This window comes from Neopelma chrysocephalum, unplaced genomic scaffold (assembly GCF_003984885.1).
Source record: "Neopelma chrysocephalum unplaced genomic scaffold, ASM398488v2 Primary Assembly neopelma1_91, whole genome shotgun sequence".
Taxonomy (NCBI): domain Eukaryota; kingdom Metazoa; phylum Chordata; class Aves; order Passeriformes; family Pipridae; genus Neopelma; species Neopelma chrysocephalum.
Window position 1 is genome coordinate 4,502,749 of NW_020897753.1, and position 24,858 is coordinate 4,527,606.

The 24,858-nt window shown below is 45.7% G+C and overlaps 1 protein-coding gene across 2 annotated transcripts in view; it reads right to left on the reverse strand.

Moving 5' to 3' along the window:
* REL (REL proto-oncogene, NF-kB subunit) overlaps positions 1-24,858 on the reverse strand; it is a 40,374-nt gene that overhangs the window by 2,748 nt on the left and 12,768 nt on the right. For both annotated transcript variants that reach the window (XM_027693341.1, XM_027693343.1), the window contains 8 exons: positions 22,206-22,348; positions 19,387-19,535; positions 15,569-15,660; positions 4,846-4,986; positions 1,314-1,418; positions 851-1,063; positions 461-529; positions 276-350 (listed from right to left, as the gene is read on the reverse strand). In XM_027693341.1, the coding sequence (XP_027549142.1) occupies positions 276-350; positions 461-529; positions 851-1,063; positions 1,314-1,418; positions 4,846-4,986; positions 15,569-15,660; positions 19,387-19,535; positions 22,206-22,348 (987 nt within the window). The remainder of the gene's footprint in view (positions 1-275; positions 351-460; positions 530-850; positions 1,064-1,313; positions 1,419-4,845; positions 4,987-15,568; positions 15,661-19,386; positions 19,536-22,205; positions 22,349-24,858) is intronic.

Consider the following 24,858-nt stretch of genomic DNA (forward strand, 5'->3'; position numbering starts at 1 on the left):
GACTCCATGTGCATTTCCACTTTCACACTTGCTTAACTGCTCTCCAGGGTGGACCCCAGATTTCTGGACAGCAGCAGAGAGCTGTGCACCTCACCCCTCTATGGCCCACACTGAGGGTGATGGCTACAGTTACATAAAGAACTGATGGGTTTATGTTTGTACAGTCAAAAGTATCAGCATCTTACAGGAAGAAACCCTCCAGAGATTAGAATTTCAAGCAAAGAGGAGGGCACTGTTTGTTTCAAAGCACTGTGAGACTGTAAGCAAAAACCTACCTTTTTTAATCATCTTCCCTTCAGGAGTGACAACGGGGAACGGAGTTACTTTGGGCCTCTCTGTTGTGTTTGATCCTGCGATGGAAGAAAGCGTGAGTCCACTCCAAATGTTTGCTCTCATACAAAACAGCTCCATCGAAATGTAAGTTCCCTCAACAAGAAAAAAAGGCAAATATTTTCCTTACCACAGTCCTGCATGAGCTTTTGCCAAGCCAACGTTGATCTTTGCCTTTTTGCCTTGTTGCCATATGGATCTACAGAGAAAGGAGAGGAAGGGGAAAGTGTTACCATTCTCTTGGATACAGAGTGTAAAGGAAGTTCCTAGAGGCACCAAAGTGCAGTGAGATACATTTAAAGAGAAGTATTTCAAGCATGGCAGCATTAACAAACCACGACAGTGTTATGGACAGTGATTCTTGATACTTTTACTGAAAGAGGGAACAAACTGACTGTTGTTACTTTTAAAATCCAAAACGCTGCTTCGCTTAAGTTGTAGAATTTTTACTAATTGAGTGACTACCTCAAGTTCTGCACTGATAATTGCTTTTCAGAAACACAACTAATTGAGACCATACCCTTCTCATCTGGTAGGTATCTGAAATCCATAGGCTCACTGACTTCCTGGTCGGAAGGTCTCCGGAGCTGCATCTTCACCGTGACGGGCTCGGTGATGTCCTTGAGGAACGGGGGCGTCCGGAACACGATGGCGACCTGGCGGTGAACGTCGGCTTGGGAGAAGGAACCCTTGGCCTCCCAGTTGTCCAGGACAAATCTGACTTCTATATCATCTGGTCCATCAGAAACAGAAGATGCTTGTTAAGCTGGGAAACCAAAAACTTCCAGCAGAAAAAGGGGAGGAAAGGAAGGAGCCCCACTCAGAGTTCAGGTGCAAAGTGGCTCGACTTGAAAGACACGAGAGCCCTTGAACCCGAAAGCTGCTCTGCCCATCCATAAAACCCAACCACTCAGGGTGTGTGGTGAAGGGTCTCAGCCCCCCAGCAAGAAGTGGCAGCGTCAGCCACCTGGGACAAAGATTACCTTTCTGAACTTTGTCACACAGCAGAAATATTTCGTCTCCTCCCTTTACGCTCCCACAGTTCTTGTTCACGCGGCAAATTCTCAGCTCTGCGGTGTTGGGAGCTCCTGGAAACAAAGAGGCAAATTTGATGACAAAGAATGACTGTGACTGTGTCACTGTTGGATACAAGGTGCTGGGAGTTAAGGCATATAAAGGGAAGGAACAGCTGGAGGAGTGATACCCTGAAATCCACACGCAACAAGTCGCTCCATGAAGGGAATTCAGAAGCAGGGCCTGATATTCCCTGACCCTGCAGCTCTCAGCTGCTGATCTCCAAACAAAAGACACCAGCACAGCTGTGACACTCACTCCCCTGACTATTCTGGAGAGGTCTCAAAATACTTCTCCAAATGACGTGGTTGTGCTCGGCCCTGCTGCCCTTCAAGCTGCAGAATAACTCAAAGCAGTGCTTTGAGTGACTGGTTACCTGGTACAGTCACACTTCTCTGGAAACAGCTGGGCTGGCAAGTCATGAAAATTCCCCTCTCTGTATTTTATTCACAGAGATACTTGGCCATCCAGCACCTCCTCTGCTACCCTCTGCAGGTGCCTAAGAACAGGTTTAGGACTGTAATTTCATACCTTTACTCAAGGTAGCAGGTTTCACCCCAAAATGCTCACATTTCAACCCCAGACTGTGGCAAAGCATGAACAGCCCTCAGGATGGCTGTGGATGGAGAGCTGCTGTATATGTCACCATGAACTAAGCCCACTGAAGGCTGCACACCACATCCCAACCACCTCATGACTGCAGGCAACTCCGGTGGGATGGAGCCACGGATCCACCTGGTGGTGCCTGGCACAGTTCTGGAGCAGCAGCTCCAAATACATTTAAAATGCTTGGAAGGATCCAGCAGGTGCTGCTTTTGCCTCCCCAAAAGTGATCCTCCACAGCACCAGGAGGCTCTGCCACCGCAGGCTCCCCGTTCCAAACACAGATTAAACACAAAACCAGAGCTCATGGTGTCACCCTCAAAAAAACCCAAACAAATAAACAAACAAATCTGCTTTAAACTCCCAGTTTGAGTCAATTCCTGCCCAAGTACAGCCACAGTGCAGCACAACACAGACTACACCTAGAGCAGAGTTCCTGGTAGCCTCACACCAGACCCCAATTACGTAGTTACTATCTGCAGTTATTACTATTATTATTATTAGAAGTGGGAGCTGCAGCCTCATGTACTACATGACACACACCACTTCATTTGCTGAATGAATCAGAAACTCTGAAGGGAGAGGAAACCAAACAAAGCCAGAAACAGCCCAGGACCACGTGACTGACAGCGTCATGGCGCGTTTTTCACAGGAAGGGTAAATTAAGAATTGTGAGGAAAAGCCTAATTTTACCTTTGTTTCACTTCTGTGTGTTTGAATGGCACTTGACATCATAGAATCTCAGAGTGGTTTGGGTTGGAAGGGACCTTGAAGATCATGTCACTCCAACCCCCCTGCCATGGGCAGGGACACTTCCACTAGACCAGGTTGCTTCAACCTGGCCTTGGACACTTCCAGGGATGGGGCAGCCACAGCTTCTCTGGGCAACCTGTGCCAGGGCCTCCCCACCCTCACAGGGAAGGATTTCTTCCTAATATCCAATCTAACCCTGCCCTGTGTCAGTTTGAAGCCATCACCCCTTGTCCCATCACTGCACAACCTTCTGAAAAGTCCCTCTCCACCTCTCCCTTTAGGTCAAATCCCTAAAAAAAAAAAAAGGAGCTCTGCACCCAAAATCACATCTCTTACAACCAGGGCAGCACAACACGCTGTACCCAACCTCAGTTCTCAGAAACTGTGAGCTGCTTCATCTGACTCTTCCCAAGAGCTCTGGCGTGGCGAGATTTGCAACTTGGGAAATTTCTGCTCAAAACCAGTGAACACGAAAACCAAGAGAAAACAGAAGGTGCCTGAAATGCTGAATGTTAGATACTCGCAGGCTCTACCACTGGGACTGCCTGTGTTATGTCTGTATGATTCTTATGTATCTCTACTATCCAAAGCAGGTGGAGACTACAAAGGATTCGACGGTGAAGAAAACACTGGATTTGAAACGTGCAAGCTGATTGATTTTCAGAGCATCTGAACAGACGTGCAGAAGCTCAAACCTCCCAAGGCAGGATTCTCCATCCCGTTGTATCCGTTCTCCGAAGTCACCACCCGACTTGACCCAAGGTATGACAGGGCAGGTTTAACAAGACCGATGTTTTTAAAGGCAACTCAGATGTGAAACCGAGCGACATCATGTTTTATGACTTTGTGGTTGCAGGGGGAAGCAGGGCTTTATTTACGCCGCTGCTACATTACGTGGAGGGTTCAGGCACCTCCAGTGCTGCCCACGGACGCCCACAGCAGCACACCCTGTTCCCCCACCACGCACAGCTCTGGCCTTTCGCGGCTCCGCAAGGGCTGACGTCAGCCCACGGAGACGGCTGATCGTGATCTGGCACATTTCTAAATGGCATCTGGGGCAGAGCTGCAGGTCCTGCACATCACCAGTTTTATCTCAGCCCCGGGTTACTTCAGCACAAGGCTCCTCAGCAGCACAACGCTCACACAGTCCCAACTTCTGGATCGTTCCAGACTCTAAAAATGTCAAACCCACCTGAGTTCGTAGCCAATGTTTTCATAAGGGTCACACTCACATAGCACAATTCTAACAACTTTTTAAACACAGATCTCGTTTTATTCAGTAGTTTCTGCTAAAATAGGGACCTTAAGTATTTAGCATGGAAATACTTGTGCTACAGAAATAAAAACCACCGCAGGAAAGTTTTTGAGGCTCAGGAGTTCTTTTGCTACTCTGTTCCAGGAGAGAAGCCCAGCACATCCTGAGGGCTAAAATCCTCAGCTGCAGTGACCTGGCAAAGCCCTACAGACATCCAGTTTTGTGGAAAACAGTGTCAAGAAGGAGGGTTTGATGTACCTCTGCACCCTCCCAGAGCATGATCCAAGATTCCCCCATTATCCACCTATACAATGAAACAACAGCTGACTGGGATACAAAAGGCATATAAAAGCCTTAAGACAGTTTCCCACTTGGATAAATCTCTCAAGTCCCATTCCAGAGCCCTCACAAGGCAAAGGCAAGACTCCTCAAGGGCACAAACAGGCTTTAGAAGACTGCCTTGGAAAACAGACCAGCCTGAAGGCAGCCACCCATTAAACTACTCTGACTTAAATCACGCGGCACATCAGGAACGGGCCTTTCCATGCAGTCATTGCTGCTATCCATGAGTAAGGGCTGAAAACACACCTGTGTGTGAGTCCATGGATGTGACAGCCAATTCTGACTCTGTTTGGCCAACACTTCACCCTGGGATCACGTTTGAAGTCGTGCTCACTGTGACCTGCCCACGTGTCAGACACGCACCCGGCAGGCCCGAGCCACAGAAGAGACCCAGAACTGGCCCGGACCTGGCATTTCTCATCCCAAGCCAGAGAGGAAAAACAAAGAGGGGCACAAAAAACCAGACATTTGACCGAGCTGGTACTTACTATTGTCATAGATGGGGTTGGAAATCAAAGGAGGAAGGGCTATGGTGTAGTTGCCGTGCTCGTCCGGGAGGAAAGCTTGGAAGCAGAGGCGGACGACGTTGAGATCGTACTCGTCGATGTTGTGCAGCTGCTCCTCAGGCACTGAACAGCAGAAGGAAGGACAAGACTGAGGATTAGTCATCAGAACCAGCAGTAATTCTCTACCAAACCAGGGATGAATCTCCACCAGTAAAAGGGATGGTGTTGCCCGAGCAAACGTGCCTGTAGTGCCTGCCAATAAATTCCTTGCTCGCAGCAAATGATACAAAACCTTTAAAGCTTCCCCTGCACCAAACAAGGCTCGACTGTCCCAAGTTCTCCAGCTGTTTCTTGCATATGGTTTCCTGACCTTGCCTGCCAGAGCAGTTTCATGTATCTGTGGTTTAGAAGTCACTCCCTGGATGGGTTCCTCTCTTATTTGTGCATGATAAAATTTACAAAATCAATGTTGCTACTGAAGAGAAATATTTCGGTACAAAGAAGTATTAGGACCTCGCTGAAGATTTTCTGCAGCGGTGAGAGACTCTGGCTACATGATGTTGTTATTTTCCTCTAAAAACTGAGATGGAAGAAGAATCAGAAGGCAGTTCCTGGGGCAAGAATGAAGCTGAAACAGCACAAACCACCTCCTCACCCCATCACCACCTGTGTCGCTTCTGTACCTTCTAGTGGAATCATTAGGATATAATTTTGTAATGCAAGAGGATCTGTTTCCTTGCACGCTCCTCCCAGTGTAAAACACAGCCATACATAACCCAAACTCAGCATTTCTGTTTTGTTCACCCTTTCCTTACTTTAAATTACGAGTCACAGGACCTGGGTTATGATTACTGAACATTTCCTGTATTCCCAGGAAAAGCAGCCCTCTCTGAATTCAACACTTTCCTTGAAGGTCTGACATTAAACCATTATGATGACATTCAGTGCTGGCAAAACGAGACACTGATTTAATTTCACTTAAGTGCAAGTACTGATAATTAAAACCATTGCAAGTGTTTCTCTTTCCCAAAACCTTTCTGAGCAGCAGTTCAGCACAGTTTCACAGTCCTCACAACAACCCAAAGTGAGCACGTGCCAAGTCACCAGATCACCACCTCACCATTCACTCCCTCCCCTGCCCTTTCAAAGGCCTCTTGCAACAATAAAAGATCAAGTGTGGCTGTGACAAGAAGTCTGGGGACCACACTGCAATGATTAGATTGCTTGCTCTGACCTTTTAACATTTATCACTGGCTTGGTCTCCACCCTGCCACGAGTGGGATTCCACAATGCCCACTTGAATGATTTCTTCCTTTTACCTTCTGATAGTGTGAAATAATAAGTGTGATGAGCTCAGAATACTTTCCACTGGCATTTTGAGTCTTTCTGGGGCTCTGAGTATCTCAGTTTCTCCTGGTCTCTACTGTAAAAGGAAATCAAGTCACCTTTCCCCTTTACAAGGCCATTATCTGCAATATTTCAAGACAAATACACAAAACTAAGCAACAACTGGGTGAACTTCAGAAGTGGTGGGGCCCAGGGGAGTTCTGCCACTGAGCACTTGGCAGGCTGGTGCTGACTGTGCTACCAGATACACAAAGTTTTATGATTTAATGCACTCCTGAAAGAGGATCTTCAAAAAACAGGTTTGGAAGAGACTCTGCAGCCTAACTCGGATTTGACCGACTCCGCAGCCCAACAGCCTCTTGATACAGCCTGATCCAGAGAATACAAAAAGAAAGGTGCATTCTCCAGGCTGCTCCTTGCAGAAGGGATATCAGGACAGCAGCTCTAACCCATGTTCTGACATCATGGGCAGCTCCCAAGGACACCGTGACATCACGGCTCACATTTGTGTGTCACATCAGTGACCACGAGGATCCTTCCAGAGACACAAGGGGTGCTCAAATTTCAAACCTCTTTACAATTAAATCGAGCACAGAGATTCAATACCTTTGCCTCAATCTGTAGATGGAAGGCAAGCACAAAATATGCATCTGGCTTTTGACCCCGAATCAGAAGTGAGGACTTTGCGGTTGTACAACCAAGTCTCTCTCACGCTAAAGGAGCCCCAGCTCTGCACCATGTTTTCCACAGGGAAACGTGCCTCTTCCTCAGAAACAAGTAACAGCAGAATTAGAGTTTAAGAGAACCCTCCAAATGCAAAAATACAGCATTATGGAGAAAATTACCAATGCTGAGATTCGAATGACATCAGTTCCTACGCTACGAACTTGCGCAAATTCCCAATAAATCTGTTTAACACCTGATGTGGGAGAGGAGTGGTGTGCCAAGAATGGCAAGGGACAGAACTGCTGTGTACACACTGTATCACAGCAAAACCCACTGCTCCTCATTTGCATGCTTTTATAAATGATTTAATAAAATTCAAAAAAATCTGTAGTTTGAAAGAGGAAGTGTTCAGTCGAGAGTGATTCCTCCCGGGCTATTTTTAACCAGACAAGAAGAACATAGCAGAGCAAAAAAGAAGAACAAGACAGCTGCAACTCCATCTTGTGATGACATGCTTTAAAAAAAAAAAAAAAACACAACCAAAAACCAAAAACAAAAAAAAAAAACACAGAGACACCAGATTCCACATTCACATAAAGAGCTTTCATCGATTTCAAAACATTAAAGACAATCATCCAAACAAAATCAAATGTTGTTATTTTGGACAGACATCTAATTCTGCTCCCTCTGAAGTCCATTTGGCAGCAGCCACTACCTTGGAATGGGTGCTGGCTGACACCTTGAGAATATTAAAAGCAAACAAAACCCAGGCAGACAAACACCCTGACTAATGCCTGGAGCACGGCCGGCCGGAGGATGGTCGTGTCATTCCGCGTTATTCCACCAACTTCTGCACAGAAGGACAACAGACGGGGTTAGACCTGACAAACCTGAAGTTATTAAAGTTAGGAAACGCTGTCGAAGATTTTGGGAACGGTATGTACCGGAGGAGAGGAGCAGCCACTCCACCAACCGAGCTCTGCACCAGGAGCTCGCTGGAAGCAGTGAAGCAAAACTGTCGCCTGAAATGCTGTGTTGGGGGCAGGTACAGCAAAAAAAGGCTCCAACACAACACATGAATAAAAAAAAGGGAAGATATACTCCGGTTTTGGCAAGAGTTCAACTTCCTCTTCTGCCTGCAGCTCGCTGTGTGGTACCACACCTTACTTTCTTCGTATGAATCCAACCGAAAGGGCTGGAACCCAACCAACAGTCGAGGTACATTCCTCTGATGGCCCAATCTAATAAAAAAAAAATGGCCTTAACCTGGCAGGAATTCTTTTTCTGTAGTTATCTCTGCACACAAGGACTGTTTGTAAGTACAGCTGCTTTACAAGTGGAAGGAAGAGCATTCCAAAGCAACACACAGCAACTCGGACACATGGAGATCAAGAAAATATTTTACAAAATTAAACTCCAAATATGGAGAATAGTGTAAAAAAATCCATAAGAAACCCAGCAAAAGAAAACCAACCCCATCCACCAAGATTGTGGCAATAGGATTTCCAAAGCAGTACCTGGAGTTACAGTTAAACCCAGGGAGGATTTGCTGTTCATCCAGAAAGGGGCTGCAACAACTGGTGAATCCTTTCATTATAAATCTGTTTACAACTCTTCAGAACAAAATGCTGATTCCCCAACTTAAATAATTATCTTGGAAATAATTCCCTAATCCATTATCTACTAATATGGGAAGAGACTGACACAGTCCCAGCGGGGGCAGAAAAAAACCCCACATGAGCTAAACTGTGAACTTCTTCCAACGTGAGCTGGATAATCCAGGCAGCTCATGTGACACAGGCATTAGGTTTGGGTTGTCTCCGTCTCCCAGATTTTGGCTCTAATGTCCAGAGATGCCCTGCTGGGATTCCACTGAGACCTTGCTGGATTTGCTTCTGTAATAGAGAACTGGAGACTTTCTGGGTCCAACCCACCAAGTGTGGACACAAAAGAAAGATACTGATAATATCAGATCTCCTATTTGTTCCTATTAATTTCTAGTTATAGTTTTATAGATTTTTTTAATATTTTATCAGCCTTCAACATCCAGCAAGGCCCATGAAATACCATATACCTGATGAAATTACTGGGGGATGAAGGGCTCTGATGTTCACCCATGAGGTGCTGCTGCAGGGAAAGTGAAAGTTCATTCTGAATGCTGAAAAGAGATGATGAAAGCTTTGCTTTTTTGGCTGATAACATGACACCTGATGAAACAGCAGGTCCCTCACACACAGCCCTCCACTCAGCTAATGATGTCAGAAACCTGGAGTGGGCGGAGCTGGGGGGACTTGAGCATCTCAACTTAACCTGCGTGGAAAATTCCAGGGCAAAGGATGTGGCGTGACACACTCGGGGAGGGCTCTGTGACCTTCCCTTCTCAGTGAGGGGCTGCAGGGGCACGTGAGATCTCAAAAGGAACGACCTCCCACAAACAAAACCACCCCGAGATGGCTGGGGAACACACATCATTAATAACCACCATGAGCTGTTCCTCTCTTACGCAGATGAGGGTTTTTAATTTAGGGATACGCTGGGAGCTCAGTTTCGTTTAAGGGATGACACAGAGGTGGTTTGCCCCAAGGGTTTTGCTCCTGGAGTACAAAGATACCCCCCCTGGCCCTGATACCGACTGGGCAGTCTAACTCGGTCCACGCCAGAGGTTTTGCTGCCAAAGGCTGGCTCTGCCCAACCTTTCCAGCGCTGCTCTTAGGCTGGGCTTAGCTCTCATGTGGTGAATCAGATCAAGGAACTGGTCTGGCTCAGAACTATCTTGCCAGAAGGAAAGAGGAAAAGGCTTGTTTTCAGCCAGCTGGTTCCCACGACAGGTAGCCCCGGCACAAGGGAATTGGTGGAAGTGGGTGCAGGCAAAGGAAGGGCTGCCTCTTCCAGTGGTGGTGATGATTTATGCCCGGTTCAGACAGTCAGGGACATGGGCTGCAAGTCACAGGTCCCTCCTGGTGCCTGGGGGGTGCATTTCAGATCCAGCTTACCCCCACCGGCCTTCATCATCACTGCAGCCACAGCTGTGCCAGTGGAGCCTTGGGAAGCCCCACAGCAGACAAGAAACACAACACACACTGAGCTGCCCAAGTGTTTGACTGGTGTCTCCTGTAGCTCAACTCCACACAGCTCGAAAGGACCTCACCAGCTAGTTTAATGCCACATTTACTGTTTCCAAATTAGCTACGTGCAGAGAGACATCCTAGTGTGCTGTTTGTTCCCTGGTGCCAACAGCAGAACACTGTGCCCCATTCGGGCTTCAGCATCTGGACACACAGCACTGGATGACAAGCCAGGCTGTTCAGCTGCACATCCAGAGTCATAAATCCATCTATCAGCATCTCCCGAGAGGCAGAACCATAGAATGGTTTGGGTTGGAAGGGACCTTAAAGTTCATCCAGTTCCAACCCCCTGCCATAGGCAGGGGCACCATCCACTGGACTGGGTTGCTCAGAGCCCCATCCATCCTGGCCTTGGACACTTCCAGGGTTGGGGCATCCACTGCTTCTCTGGGAAACCTGTGCCAGAGCCTCACCACCCTCACAGTAAAGAATTTCTTCCATATAACTAACCTAAATTTCCCCTCTTTCAGTTTGAACACTCATCCTATCACTACAGATCCTGACAAAGAGTCCTGATGAAGCTGGGAACAAGGGGAGGGAAGGACCATGGCAACACTACATTTCTTCTCCCAGCACATCTATGCCTGTTTTATACTCTGAGATTCGCAAAAAGGTGATTTTCAATCAATCATGCAGAAGAAAAGAGAAACTTTTACATGTACCTCGAAACAGAGTGTGTGCCAGCAACACTCAAGTTTTTAAAACCCAAAATCTTCAGGGGGTTGATGAGTGCAAACAACTAAAATTCAGATGCCAACCTACATAATAAATGCCCAAATTGCTATGGATACATTTCCCTGTTTCACAGAAGAAAGAGACATGAGGAAGGCAAATGGCTTGGCCTCATATAAAAGCCAATGCAAGACCTGGGAAAATAAATTAAAACTTTTAAAACTCAGTGCTTGTTTTGCCTAGACAATGTTTCTCTGGCTTCTTTTCCTGTTTCAAGTTATATCTGAAAAAGGCAAAACTGGAACAGATTTAAGTGAATGTAATCAGCTTCTGTACATTTTTTTAGCAGTTTCTGTTTATATCATAAAAAAAGTAAGTCAGCATTTTTTGTCTACTTGGTAATTTTCCTTTTCCTTTTTAAACAATTTCATTTGTGGCTGTCCTTTAGATTAATAACATACACATTTCAGCATAAACAGCGAGAAGGATTTGCAGGAGGAACGAGAGAACAAAGGGCTTTCCAAAGCTGAGTGCTAAAATCATGTCACCATCAGGACATGGAGCTCTCAGTCACGTCACCATCAGGACATGCAGCTTTCCTTAAGTGAGGTTGCCTCTTTGAAAAGCTGACGACTCTCACCAGGATTTTCTGCTGGAGAACTTAGCTGGGGGTTTGCACGTTTGTTTTAATTCAAGAGAAAAAGCTTAAAGTTTCTTGTAACAGCCAAGGCACTCATTACAGTGGACACTTTCAATCTGCTCCCAGCTCACGGATTCTTGCCAAGACTCTTCCCTCGGTTCATTTTGCTTCTTTGCTCACAGAACCCACGGCCCCACAAACCTCCCTATAAAGGCCAACTTTAAAGCAGGCGCGGGGTGGGATCCTGGCGGAGTCAGGGCGAGTGGCGTCAGAGGAGAAGGGACCTCGTGGACGCAGCGGCACAGGGGCCGAAGGGAAGCTGCGGGGAGGGTGTCGGTGTGGGCAGGAAGCGAGTGTGAGAGCGGAGGCGTGGAGGGGGCGTCGCGGCGGAGCCGGTGACGAGCGCGGAGCCGACGCGGGGTCAGCTGCCCGCGGGCGGAAAGGGGAAACGGCAGAGGAAAGGAAAGACCGCGGAGGCATCGGAGCCGCGTTTTTAGTTGTGGGGTGCAGGGGAGCCTGAAAACGAACCGCACGCTTACAGCCGGAGCAATTACAAAGGAACAAGACCTTTAAAAGCCCGTGTCAAGCTCCAGGGAAAGCCTGTTTTCACCCTCTTGATGATCTCTGCCTGAAATTTGGTGGTTCTCTGGGTTTCTCTCTCCCAGGCAAGTGCAGGGTTTTCATGCATTTGGCTAGAAAAAGGTCAGTCCTCTGTAATGCTGCACTAAGTGCAGTTTTCCCCTAAATTTAAAGAAAACACTTAGGGCTTTTCCTCATTGATAATTAACTCGAGCTGTTATTAACTCAATTGTTGTCTCTATGTCAAGTCACACCCACTCACAAAAGCTCTTAACTGAAAACTGGCTCTTCTTTTAATTTGAGTTGGCTGTACATCAGACAGTGCATGGGAAGACAAGGATATGGCACAACTCAACAGCTACTAAAAGAAAACAAACACCATAGAAAGCAGACATGGACCAGCTCCACTGGAGGAGTAACTCTGCTCCTTCCATGCTGGGCTATTTATATCATCATCATGCCAAGGAGGCCTAGTTCCACGTTAGGCACCGCGCCCCATTTCCCTGGAGTGCTCAGGGATGAGAGACAAGAGGGATTTCTAGAATTGTTCAGATTATTAGAGGGCAGAAATACATGGGATGTACTTTGGGAACACAAAGGATCACAAACACTGCGGGGAAACAGCAGTTCTCCCTCGAACGAGGCCAACAAAAGAGGAGCAACCCAACTGCAAGTCGTCCCGTTGCAACTCAGTGAATGCACCCAGCTTGTACAGCCTGTATTGAACTTCACCAGGGGTAAACGCTGCCAGCCAACAGTGGGAATCCCCAAGGAGACAGCCTTACAGGTACACTTCCAGAATTACCCCAGCGCAGACATCTCCAGCTTGGCACACAGCCTGATCTGCAAACTCTGACTTCCCATCATCCAGGAATTCAGAGATAGGCATCAGTTGTTTCAACAGCACAGGTGAGAGTGCTGGAGAAAGCGATCTTAAATCCCACGCAGCTCGACCAAGCAACTCCCTGTGGCTGCTGATGGTGACTCCCACTCACTGTGTGTCCATTCCACACGCAGGAAGGCGTGGAGGAGGGATGACACCACCAGAGAGCAGCTGTTGGGATTCACTCTCCCTTTGCCATCCCAGTTGTCTGTGGCACCCGGGCTTCACTGGAAGGTGATGGGCCCTTTACACAAGGAAGTTTGGAATGCAACTCTGTGGACCCACGCCTTGCTATTACTTCATCCCTTACCAACAAGACAAGTAATGCACATGCTGGCAGGCCAGAGGCACTTTGCATCTCTTAACAGGGTCAGTGCTGAAACTCTGCCCTGAAAGGAGACTCAGGACACGGACTGTTTGTTCCAGAAGAAAGTGGGAAAGAAAAAGAAAAGACAACCAACACACCAACGCCCTGAAGGCTGGTTTTCCATGAAGTTTCTTTGATGCTGTTCCTACGAGAAATGAGTAACACCAACTTGCAACCTGCTTAAGGATGCACAACTCCGAAATGTCTCTAAACAGAGAATTCAGATGCCCTTCTGAAAACACAAAGGTAAAGCACAAAGCAGGATGGATACAACACAGCTGCACAATCCTGGAGAATGTAACAACGCTCCCCTGACCTTAAAAAACAAACTAAATCCACACATAAAACTTTCAACCTTATCAAGCAGCGAGCACTGCGGTGACTGCTGCTCACCAAGTCCTGTTTCGACCAACTAAATAAACACATAAAAATATTCCTGTCACTAGCCCTGTTTCTAATAAAACCTTGGTCCCATGCCTTTCTGGACTCTGCTCAGTGTGAGACTGCCCTGGAGGCTGCTCCCCAGTGGCTCTGCTTTGTGCTGACACGTTAACATGCGCCGAGAGGCGATGACGCAGGCGGGGATTGCCAGCGGCCCCTTCTCAGCACAGCCCATGCCCAGAGTAGGGTGCTGCCCTGTGTGTCACCCAGGCAGGCTCTCCCCTGCTGCCAGGGCAGGAATTTGGCCTCCTCCACTGCTGGGCTGGCAGGAAGCATCCCAGGATCTGCCCAGATGCTACCAAGCGCAACCTGCTGCAATCGCCCAAAAATGATTAGTGAGTGTGGAGTTAAGTGCCAACAACTGTAAAACTTTACTTCCTTCTACAGCAGAGTTCCCCTTCTATTGTTTGAAATCAAGGTACAGCTGGCTGAGTCAAGGCAACATAATTCAAACCCTTAAAATGCTTAAATTGTGCTGATGAACTAAACTTGTGTCAAAAGAGTTTGTGCTATTTTTTGTACTTGTTATCCTAACTAAGATAATTGCTTAGATGGGTCATTGGGACCATCAACCTGACTCAGTGGGGCTGTTCTAAAGTTAGGAGAAACATCTAAGACATTTCTCATTCTGTAATAAATTCAACATACTTCTTTTTCTGTCCCAGTTCAGGCACACTTTAAACCCAGCCAGAAATCCAGCTGTTACCTCTCCAAGAAGGATCTTACCTGAATACAGCCAGAATTCTGCAGGTATTGAAAAAAAGTAAAAGCATTTGGAAAACCTCCAAGCTCATGCCACACTTGAACAAATACATGACTGCATTCACAATACTGAAGTAACAGTTTGGGGGTATTTATGTTTTCACCTCATTCCCCCCAGTTGTGCCTGCATCCTGAATGTGTTGGTCTCACTCTAGTTGGCCCAAAAATTCACAGTGTGTTCCCCATCCCCTCTATGCACTGAACTTGGCACTTCTATGGCTGTGAGATTAATTGGTTTAGCAAGTTGATCTGAGGGGAAACCACTTTTTCTTTTTTTTTTTCCCAAGCTGGTTTTCCATTGGAGCAACTTGCTGAGCCCTTTCCCCACGTAGCCTGTGTGGTGTGAGGGAAGTGGTGGGAGTGTGTGAGCAGGGATGGAGGGAAGAGCAGGATGACTCTTTTTGAGAGTAGCCCACAGATCAGTCGTCACATCAAACAAAACCCTGTGGGGAGGCCCTCCCAGGTGTGGTTCTGTGGCAGCATTGACCTGCCTCAGAGTTGACTGAGACCAGTCACAGAATCATGGAATAGCCTGGGTTGGAAGAAACCTTAAGGATCATCTCGTTTCCAACCCCCTGCCATGAGCAGGGACACCTTCCACTAGACCAGGCTGCTCCAAGCCCTGTCCAACCTGGCCTTGCTATCACAGTCCTGCTGTGGATTTCTGAGTGCCTGGACACCAGCTCCCATGCTGTAAAAAAAAAAAAATCAAGCAAAGGGCAACTCCAAGAGCCCCCTGAACTGCCTGAGGGGTCACAGCCACCAGGGTCACAGCAAGAGGAGAGATGGGACAGTGGCAAATGAGATTTGTACTGGCTTAAGTTGTTGCAGAGTTATGCTAATTCAGCCTTTTATTCTCATCCCTGCCAAAACTGGGGAATTTGATTTCCAAGGCACTTGTAGACGTTTCCAGGAAACATTTCTGCTGCTATCCCACTCCTTCTGTCCAAGCAGCCACTCAGATTGCTGCTGGGAATTACAAAAATTAAACACTAATAATAAAAAGAAAAGGGCAACTACCCAAATAGATTCATCGTGTGATGACAGGGAAGAAAGACTGAGAGGGACACAGAAGGGGAAGATTGTTTCTCAGAAAGGGATTTTTTGGGGGGAGGAAAAAAAAAAAAAATCAAGCTCCACCACAGAAGCAAAGGCAGGACAGGACAAAAGAAACCACCACCACCACCCTGCCAAGTGAACCAGCTGATTTCATTTCCACTCACCATTGAAAGGGTTAATTTTCTTGGAGATTCGTAAAGAAATCGATTCCTTCAGGTCTTTCTTCTTCACACACTGAATGCCCAAGTTCTGAAAACTGAAGCACATGTGGCAGGATTTCAGCAACTAGCAGCATCTTCGGCGTAGAATATTAAATAAACTAATTGATGTTGATTAGTGTGATAACACGCAGTGTAAGAAATGAATTTTGAGAAGGGTGTAAAAGCTCTGAAAAGCAGGGATGCTGTTTTTCCTAAAGTAAGGGCAGAAACAGAAGTGAAAATGCTAAAATAAAATTCCATTTATATTCCTTATTAAGAATATATATTTCTATATTAAAAATTACTCTGCAGTAAACCCACAGAGATTAAAAAGTTAAACACTCAGGCAATTTATAGCAACGATTATTTCTGTAATCAATAAACCTGCTAATTTGCATTAGTTAAAGGATTTGCTCTCCTGCTTTTTTATCAGGGAATGTAAATTTCAGACACTATTTTAAAAGTTGGTTTTTTTTTTTTTTTCTTCTTAAACAGGTCAAAACAGGTTTTTAAATCTCACATAGTTATGGAAAAGTTCTGAAGAGCTGCAGCTCTTCCTTATTTGCATAAAAGTGCAGGTCACCCTGATGTAGGAGGTGGGGGGAGTCCCAGGCGAGCTGACTCTTTCCCACATGGAAAAACCATGACATCATCAAAGCTGAGTGGATGTAAAGCAGGAAGTTAAAAAAAAAAAAAAATTTAAAAAATGATCTGTGTTTCTGTGTTTCATGATGTGACAATAAAGCTCTGAAGATGGGTTGTGCCAGCAGGCATCTTTCTCCAGAAGCACCAGCCATTTCCCTGCCTTTGAAACTCCACAAACCTATTGCACCTGAAGATCCTCCTCGTTCCAAACACCGCTCTCCTGAACGAGACTATCCTGGCAGGATGTTAAGTTTAAGGACATTAAAACTCCCTTGTCTGTGCCCAGTATGCTCTGTTCAGAGGTTCCCAAATCCTCTGCCATCAGGCTGCACTTCCAGAACCTCTGTTCACTAGAGGAGTGCACAGAGGAATGACAGTCAAGACTGGGACTGCACCTCGATGGCCAACCCTATTTCCACCTGCTCTTGCAGGAAGTAGTTTTTTCAGGGCTTGATTACAGCACACATCACTTTTTTCCCCCCTCCAGAATACCCAGTGTATTCCAGAGATTGCCTGGAGCACACTTCAAAGCCCATCCATGGAAGTTTCCATGTTATATCCCCAAACAAAGCCTCTCGTGGACAGAACGAGGTTTTTCAGCGCCCCCAAAATTCTCAGATTATAAATGTTTTCTAAAGCTGTGCTGTCACAGTGAAAGTGTCTGTTTAACTATTGCTGAGCAGAGGGCTGGGCCAGAGGAGGAACTCTGAGAACCCCAGCAGGGCTGTGGGGTTTCACATCGACGTGAGCTGACAGGAAGCAGCCGAGATAACGAGAAGACAGAGGGAGAAGTAGGAAGAGAGAGAGAAAAAAAATGAAAAACATCTAAAAAAAACTATGATATCATCCATGTAGAGAGAGAGAGCAACCTAGGAAGTAAGAATCTGAGTACACAGGCAGCCCCACAAGCTCCAACATTCAAACTCTTGCCTTGATGTCTCAGCCAAAGAGGGCTCTGATCAAATTTGGGCAGCAGTACAAAGATCATTATTCCACGGGCAGAACAAAATGCTTTGGGAACTTTAAAACATGGGGAATTTTAAACAGCACAATGCAGAGTAATTAGTCAGAGCAGCCCAAAATCTGTGATTAATAATTCCACTTCTACTGAAAGGGAAAAAAAAATAAAATTGGATTTTTGCTCCCCTTGGGATGCTCAGCAGGAGCAAAGAGCCAGAATCACCAGTGAGAGAGAACATGTCCTGCTCACTAAGTATTGGACGAGGCTTTTCTCCAACGTGGACTTGAAGAGAAGAATGTGAAGATTGAGTCACCAGCCACAAAAAGGAAAATGACTTTAAACATCCAGATCCAATTATGGATCATGCTGTTCTTTCATCTTAAAGCAACCAATGATTTGTTAAAAAAATGAGTGTACCGATGCTGGAAACATTTCAAAGGGAATGTCTGGAGTCTCCTCCCACCTCCAATGTCAAGCTCAAGGCTGACAGTTTCCCATTATCATTTAAGAGAAAGTAGCCCACTTAGTGTTCTGTAAGAAACTGAGAGGCTTAAACCCTAATATTGAGAAGAATTCATGGATAGAGCAAATAAGCACCAGTGCCTGAAGGGAAATGGAGACGTGGCATCGTGTCAAAGAACGGAGATTACATCAAAATCTGCAAATAAACATTTGCAGAGTATCCCAGTGTTTTCTGGCATTATAACAGCCTCTCTAACAGGCTTGCCTCGTGCTTACACATTTAACCTTGTGCAAGAAAATGCTAAGAGGAAGAACAATCACCAGTGTCTTCCTGCAATCAGTGAGTGTAACACAAATCTAGAAATGGCATTAAGCAATCCGGCTTTTTTGCTGCGGATGAGAAGGCACAGAGCTGAGGGGAGGAAGTGGGATGAGCTACAACAGCAGACTCCCTTTGACCTTGGCTGAGGAAGCTTGATTTGAGAAGACAAGAGGAAGCTGGTGAGTGGATGGTCAGGGCAAGGTGCAATGTCCCTCAACAGTTTGGGATATTTGCATGTCAATGTGCTCCCACCACCTGAATGCACCGTGGTGCCTTCGTGATCCCTGGAGCCCGGGCTGGATGCTGGAGAAGCATCTCCACTGCTTGTTTCACCATCAAGGCAATCACCACCTTCAAACAGACATGTCTTAGCTCTCTCTCCTTTCATAGTGTCCTACTGACTAAACTCCACTGAACACGGAGTAATTCCACTGACACAAACAGAATCCCAGCGGCCTCAGAGCTGTGTGTGAGAGTCACTTATACACTGGAATGTTTACCTGATTTTCTTCCCAGCTCAGTTACATCTACCCCACAGCAACAGCCTGCTTCCAAATTCACTGCATTGCAAACTGTGACCCACAAACAGCTTGTTAGTTCTAAATTCCCCTCTCTGGCAATAATCACTCCACATTCGCTGCATTCATTCTGCTTTTATTTTGTTATAAAAGACTTGGTAAGCTTACAGGAAATGCCATCAAATACTACTGTATTTGAGATATTCTTAATAGAACTGAGAAACACATCTCATATACAGCCTGAATTTTCTGTACTACATCCACAAGCAGATAGATCCTTCCCCTGCACACTTGCTCTACACAGCAGGGACTGAGCAGAATCTGTATTTTCACTCAAAAAAACCCCAACCCAAACAAACAGCAACAACAGTGACAGCCACTAACACACTTCTAGATGTGTCACAACCACTACCTTCTAAATTACATGACAGCCAGCCAGCACAAACTTTCTCCAGAAAGCCCAAATATAATTTCCATGGAAGATGTGAACTTCCCTCAACACCCTGAAGTACTAATTCTAACACTGTTACCCATTCTATTACTCATCCTTTTCACATGTAGCCAAGAGTCATGCTCAAGAGTAAGATGTGTTACTGAACAAGACTAAAAAAAAGTAACTAAGTGGGAGAAAGGAAAAGGAGACAGATATTGGGAGAGTGAATAAAGGATGACAGGAAAGAAAAAGCGCGTGTGTGGTGCCAAAAAAGAAGGAAATACTTCAAAGAGAAGTTGCCCTCTCCCTGGGATGGATTAGTAAACTACAGCAAAGACAGCATTCTAATTGCTCTGTTAATCATTAGTCTGAGTTTTAAAACACAAGATTAGCAAATCACTTGCATAATTAATCAAACTCCCAAGCAACACCATTACTCACGACAGGACTCGCCGTTCTGGCCCGAACTCGGCTTCGTAGTAGCCATCTCTGCAGTCTTTGCCAACCAGATCATGAGGGTGTGGCTTGTAGGGCTCATTCTTTGTCACCAATGTGGTTCTTATTTTGACTTTTCCAAAATAGTTCAGAATCTACCAAAAAAAAAAAAAAAAAAAGCAAGATACTTTATAGATTTCAGATAGAGGCGAAAGCTCCCACAAGTAATAGAAAATACATTTTATCCTGAAATACTCTGTGGAAGAAACACCAGAGGGGACCACACAGATATGCTTCCTGAAGAACAAGTCTACTTCCAAAACCTTAGGAAAAAACTCCTAAGGTCTCAGGGATAAGGATACTACCAGTGCATGAACACTAAGCAGTGAAAGAGGATCTTAACAGACACAGCATGACACAAACCCCTCTGAGGCTGTTGGGGGTTTTTGCTAACTGATTCTCAGACGAATATTCAATCTTACAACTCAAGCAGGGGAGTACCAAATTCTTAAGCTCCTACTTCCCAGCACTCGTCAGCCTAATTCAACACACCTTTCTCAGGTGCATAAAAGCAGCCTGGTGCTGACAGCTACCAGTGAAGTCACCGAGTGTGGGGGAGTGTAACCAAAAAAAAAAAAAAAAAAAAGAAGGAAAAACAGTTTGGCCTCAATTGTTTGACGCACAACAACTTGAAAGCAAAGACAAGACTTGCTCGGGCACACGTTTGTGCAGAGGCGAGCTCTCCTCCTCCACTTCCCCTGCCCTGTAACTAACAGTTCTCCTCCTTCAGCCCCTTCTTTCCTCCTCCTGAAATTCCAAGGATCCATCATACATCCTTTCCACCCAACATCTCAGATCTGTGCTCTTCTAGCTTCCATCATCTGTTGGCTCTCACTCTCCAATCTGGCTCCTCTCAGCTTTCATACAACCCACTGTTACTTTTTACCCTTAATATAATACTTCCGTCACTCTTCAGTTTCTTCAACTATTACATCATTTCTCCCTCATTTCACACCCAGCCCCTTGAACTTGAAGCCTGATCTGGCTGCTTTTGGTTCTCCAGTTCCTCCTTGATGTTCATCTTCATAACCGCACCACAAAATTTAATCTCTTCCTGGCCCCTCTGTTCTCATCCTCATTGATGTTTCCACCTCTAGAGGGGACTCCCCTGGCACCTAATCAGCACTAAAGCCTCCTACGGGCTTCAGGGAGGCAGGAATTCACCTAGAAATCACCTGCTATTGGTAACAATCAGCTCTGTCATCAATAGTCACCTTTAAAAAGAACAAACTTTGCCAGGATTGCACCGTCACCTACCCACGTCCCATCTCCCCTGTGGGTTCTGGCTGGTCTTTGTGTGCAGCACAATCCAAGATAAAAGGAATCAAGGGTTTGTACTGCCTGTTCAGCTTGTGCCCTGACACAGATTTAGGCTGAGAGTCTGTGCAAGCCTTTAGTCTTGCCAACAGCCTACATAGTTCCTTGTTCAATTGGCAGGGTGCTGAAAAAATGAGAGTCTGGCAGATCTCCATTTCCTGCATTCCTTAACCAAATCTGGCACTGTGATAGTCAAGGGGGAACCTTCTTCTTTGCATCTGCCCTCGGTGATTCTGGCTCCAGGGTTAGACCAGCTTCCACAGTTGCTTTATGTTGTAGAGACTCACTCTGCTGCTCAACACATGACTGCCAGTACTCTTTCTCAAACGCTCCCTCTTGAAGAGCTTTTATGCTTCAGCCTAAAACATCTTATATTTTTCAAGTTTCACATCCTCTGTATCCGTGCTTTTTCTGCTGTGATTCCAGAGACTCCACTTTTGGCTCCACGTATTTTTTATACTTGCACACACCGCAAACACAGGTACACAGCTTCTGTTCCTGATGTACTGCAAGATGGCAAATGCTCTTAACTTCCCATTTATATTTGTCTTCTGTTTATATTTATATTCCCATTTATATCTCTTCTAATCTTGGCTCCGAAAGACTTCCTCCCGAGTGGAAGAGATCAAGGAAACACCAGCAACTTAAAACTTTGAATGAGGGACCAGAAATTCTTCTCTCTTACCCTACCTGTCCAGGATCTCCAACATATTCCTTTGTCCCACATACAAAGTGCTTCCATTCCACCTCTACTGCCTCCACCTTTGTCCCTGCTTCGATCAGAGCTGCCAGAGCTCCTCTGAATCCCATCATTCTGGATTTCCCAACTTAACCAAAACGCAACCACCCAACTCCTCATCATGGCAGGTTCTCTGAGCACATCATTCCCCCTTTCTCAGCTCATTTTTAAGCTCTGTACCCCTTTCTAACCCCACACGCTTCACGGCAGCGCCTTTCGCAGAGCCCGATCGCCGCGTCACGGGCGACTGTTCGCTCGCACAATTTGCCTTCTTTCATGCTGTGCCCAGCAGCTTTTCAAAGCTTTCTCGGATTTGGTAGGCAAACTCCTTCAAAGCCCTCCCAAAATTTATGCTGCAGTCCAAATCATAAGCCCAGACCTGAGACACATAACTGAGAAAGCAGAGCAAAAGCGCGTTCAGAAAAAGCTAACAGTGAATGGTTCCTAGACCATGGGCACTTCACAGAGTCCCCTCCTCCAGCAGCACTTTGTTAACCACCTCTCTTCTTGTAAATTTGAAAGCAAATAATTTCATGACCAGGAGCAAGTAACTCTTTTCCCACTCTCCTGCAACTCCATTTGCATGTCAAGGAAAGAATCACAGAACGTGAGATGAAAAGCATTGTATTTACTGTGTGGAGTCCAACACATAGCTACAAGCACCACGTTAATGTGGGAATGGTAATTCATGGATAAAAGTGGTATTTACCTGGATGGAAGGGAATGTCTTATTGTTTTCAGTACTGTGTTCTCCTGGAATGCTGCCTGCAGATCTTCCCTCACACTTGTACCTGAAGCGCATTCCCCTTTGCCTGGGTTGCTCAAATATTTCAATGTAGGGCTCAGGGCCACCTTCAAAACAAAACATTTTCAACATTAGGACACAGCAGAGCTTAAAAAGCAGCAGAAGATGCAAGAATTGGAATTTCTAGACTCCCATCTAGAACTTAGTCTCTTTTAACCATCATAGAAGATGTTTGATGAAAGCAGAGGAATGATGAAAGACGATGTTTGATGAAAGAAGATTTAATGCAACAGAAAACAAATCATCGTTTTGAGGGAATGGTTGATATTTTTAAGAATAATACACTTTTAAGAATGGCTGCCTTCTCCAAGTACAGGTACAGTCAAGTACTATATTCTCTCCAGTGTCCTCTGAAAGTGAAGATGTTTTCTCAGAATTGATTGATTTAGTTCCTATTACAGCGCAGCAGAAACTATGCAAATTATGCAAAAAATACCCCACCCTACTGGGCTGAATATCATAACTCAGAAAATATCTGATTGCTCGTACCGAATTCTACATTTTGAGCTGCCCACCTCCCACGGGGCTGGTTTCTGGTTGCAGTATCTCCCCAGATAATGAAAGCTCAGGAAAATGACGGGGCAGTTGTCAAAAGAGAGGTTTTCAGGAAACACGAGTGACAGACAAGGATAAGAGCCAGCAGAACTCCTAAATGGGGGGGTTAGAAAGACATTAACTGAGCAAGAGCGTAAGTACTTTTCAAGTGATGTTTTATTGCCAGACAGTAACAAGCTATTTAATAGATCTCACTGAGAACATCAAACAGGACAGTCAATCAAACAGTGACAACAGCGGGGTGGCATGTGAAAAACAAACAACAGAGGGTAAGTAAATATTGTCCAAGTTGAATCATCATAGTGCTACACGATCAGAAGAACGTAGCTTATGGAAATGTCTACTGAGCTCTCTGTCATCTTCATGTAATAGCATCCTCCTCAAGCAAGGCTGAGCATCACAAACAAACATGACAGGCAATATCCTGTGGCACAGCACTGGAAAAAAAGTGCTTGGACTTCAACATAAATAAGCAAAACAGTTATTAAATATATTGAAAGTGCTAAAAGGGTAAAAGAACCCCTACTTCCTTTTGCCCAAGGTCTGTACAGCCTGTGAGTCCATAGCACACAAGTTTTGGCAAAAGAGGTGGATTGCAATCTTAACAACCTAATAAAGGCTTCTCTTGTGCTGCACCTACAATGGTTTAGGTACCGCTGCCAACACAAAGCTTGAACTTTATGCCTGGGATTTGCTGGTCACAAAACATTTCCAGTGCTGCAGCAGTTCATACCCAAAGTAGGAAAATATTATAACCTAAAAGATAAAATGATCAAGAGAAGCAGAGAAGGGACGGAAAGAACTACCTCCCCAAAACGTCACCTTGGTCTGATCCGAATGCACATTTAGCTGTCACACACCTACAGCCAGCAGTGGAACAGCAGTGAGAGAGCAGCTCTTGGCTGGGATCATCTTCAACCACACCTGCCTCCTCAAAACCTGAATGCCTGTTCCACAGACACAATGCACTTCCACTCCAGGCTGTATGTGGTGTCAAAACCTCTGAGAACTATGGTTCAGGACTCGTTATAGACCTTTCTTACACTCAATCAAACTACAGTTTCTAAACTAATCACCTCCCATCAAGTAGATTTTAAGTGATTTTCTGAACATCAACCACAAGCTGTTACATTAAATACATATTAGCCACTACTCTAGGTCCAGTTACTTAGAAGGATGGTTCCTTTTCCTAGATACTTCCCAGCTCTTACCTAACTCTCTTTAGACAAGCTTTGCATATTTTCTCTGTCTAGAAAATTAGCAAGTCCAGCAAAGGGCACAGGAGACAGGCACTGACAACAAAAAGCCTAGAAATGACATAAAGCTGGTTTTAGAGAGAGCAGAAGCCTGAGCTCCTCACAAAACCATGCTCACACACCTGTGTGTGGCTGTTTTAACTTTCACACTTCAGTGTGCTTAGGCTTTTGCATTTATCAGCACAGTCCTGCAGTCCAGACAACAGAGGACTTCAGCCAGCAGCAAGGAGTGCCTGCTGCATATCAGCGAGCCTCCCATTTCCATCACACAATCGAGGAGAGAGAGCAACCTCACCTTCCCATTCCTACACAGCCCAGCACGCCACAAACGCAGACACGCGCCCATACGCTAAACTAAAAATCCATTTTAGAGGCTATAATGACAAAACTGCAGCCAAGAGCCTACTAATCGTGGTACTTGGAGGTTCTTGTGCTTACAGAGCTGCTAACCAGATGTGCAGGACACCCACAGACATTACGTGTTTGCCAAAACTAGCCAGAGCCTCGCTGTTCGAAACTCCGGCAGAGCGCGATCACTTGAGGTCTTTAACTCTCGCTGCTCTAACCAGTAATTTCCCTTCACACTCTATTAATACTCGCTTAAGAGAGCTTTTTTTTTCCCTCACCTATTAAGAGCACTGTATTTTAAAACCCCGGGCTCAGTGATCTTTACAGGGCTGTGGTCGAAACGAATGTCATTGAAGGCGAACCCACTGCTTAAGAGCCAGGTGTGTTTGTGGGAAAGT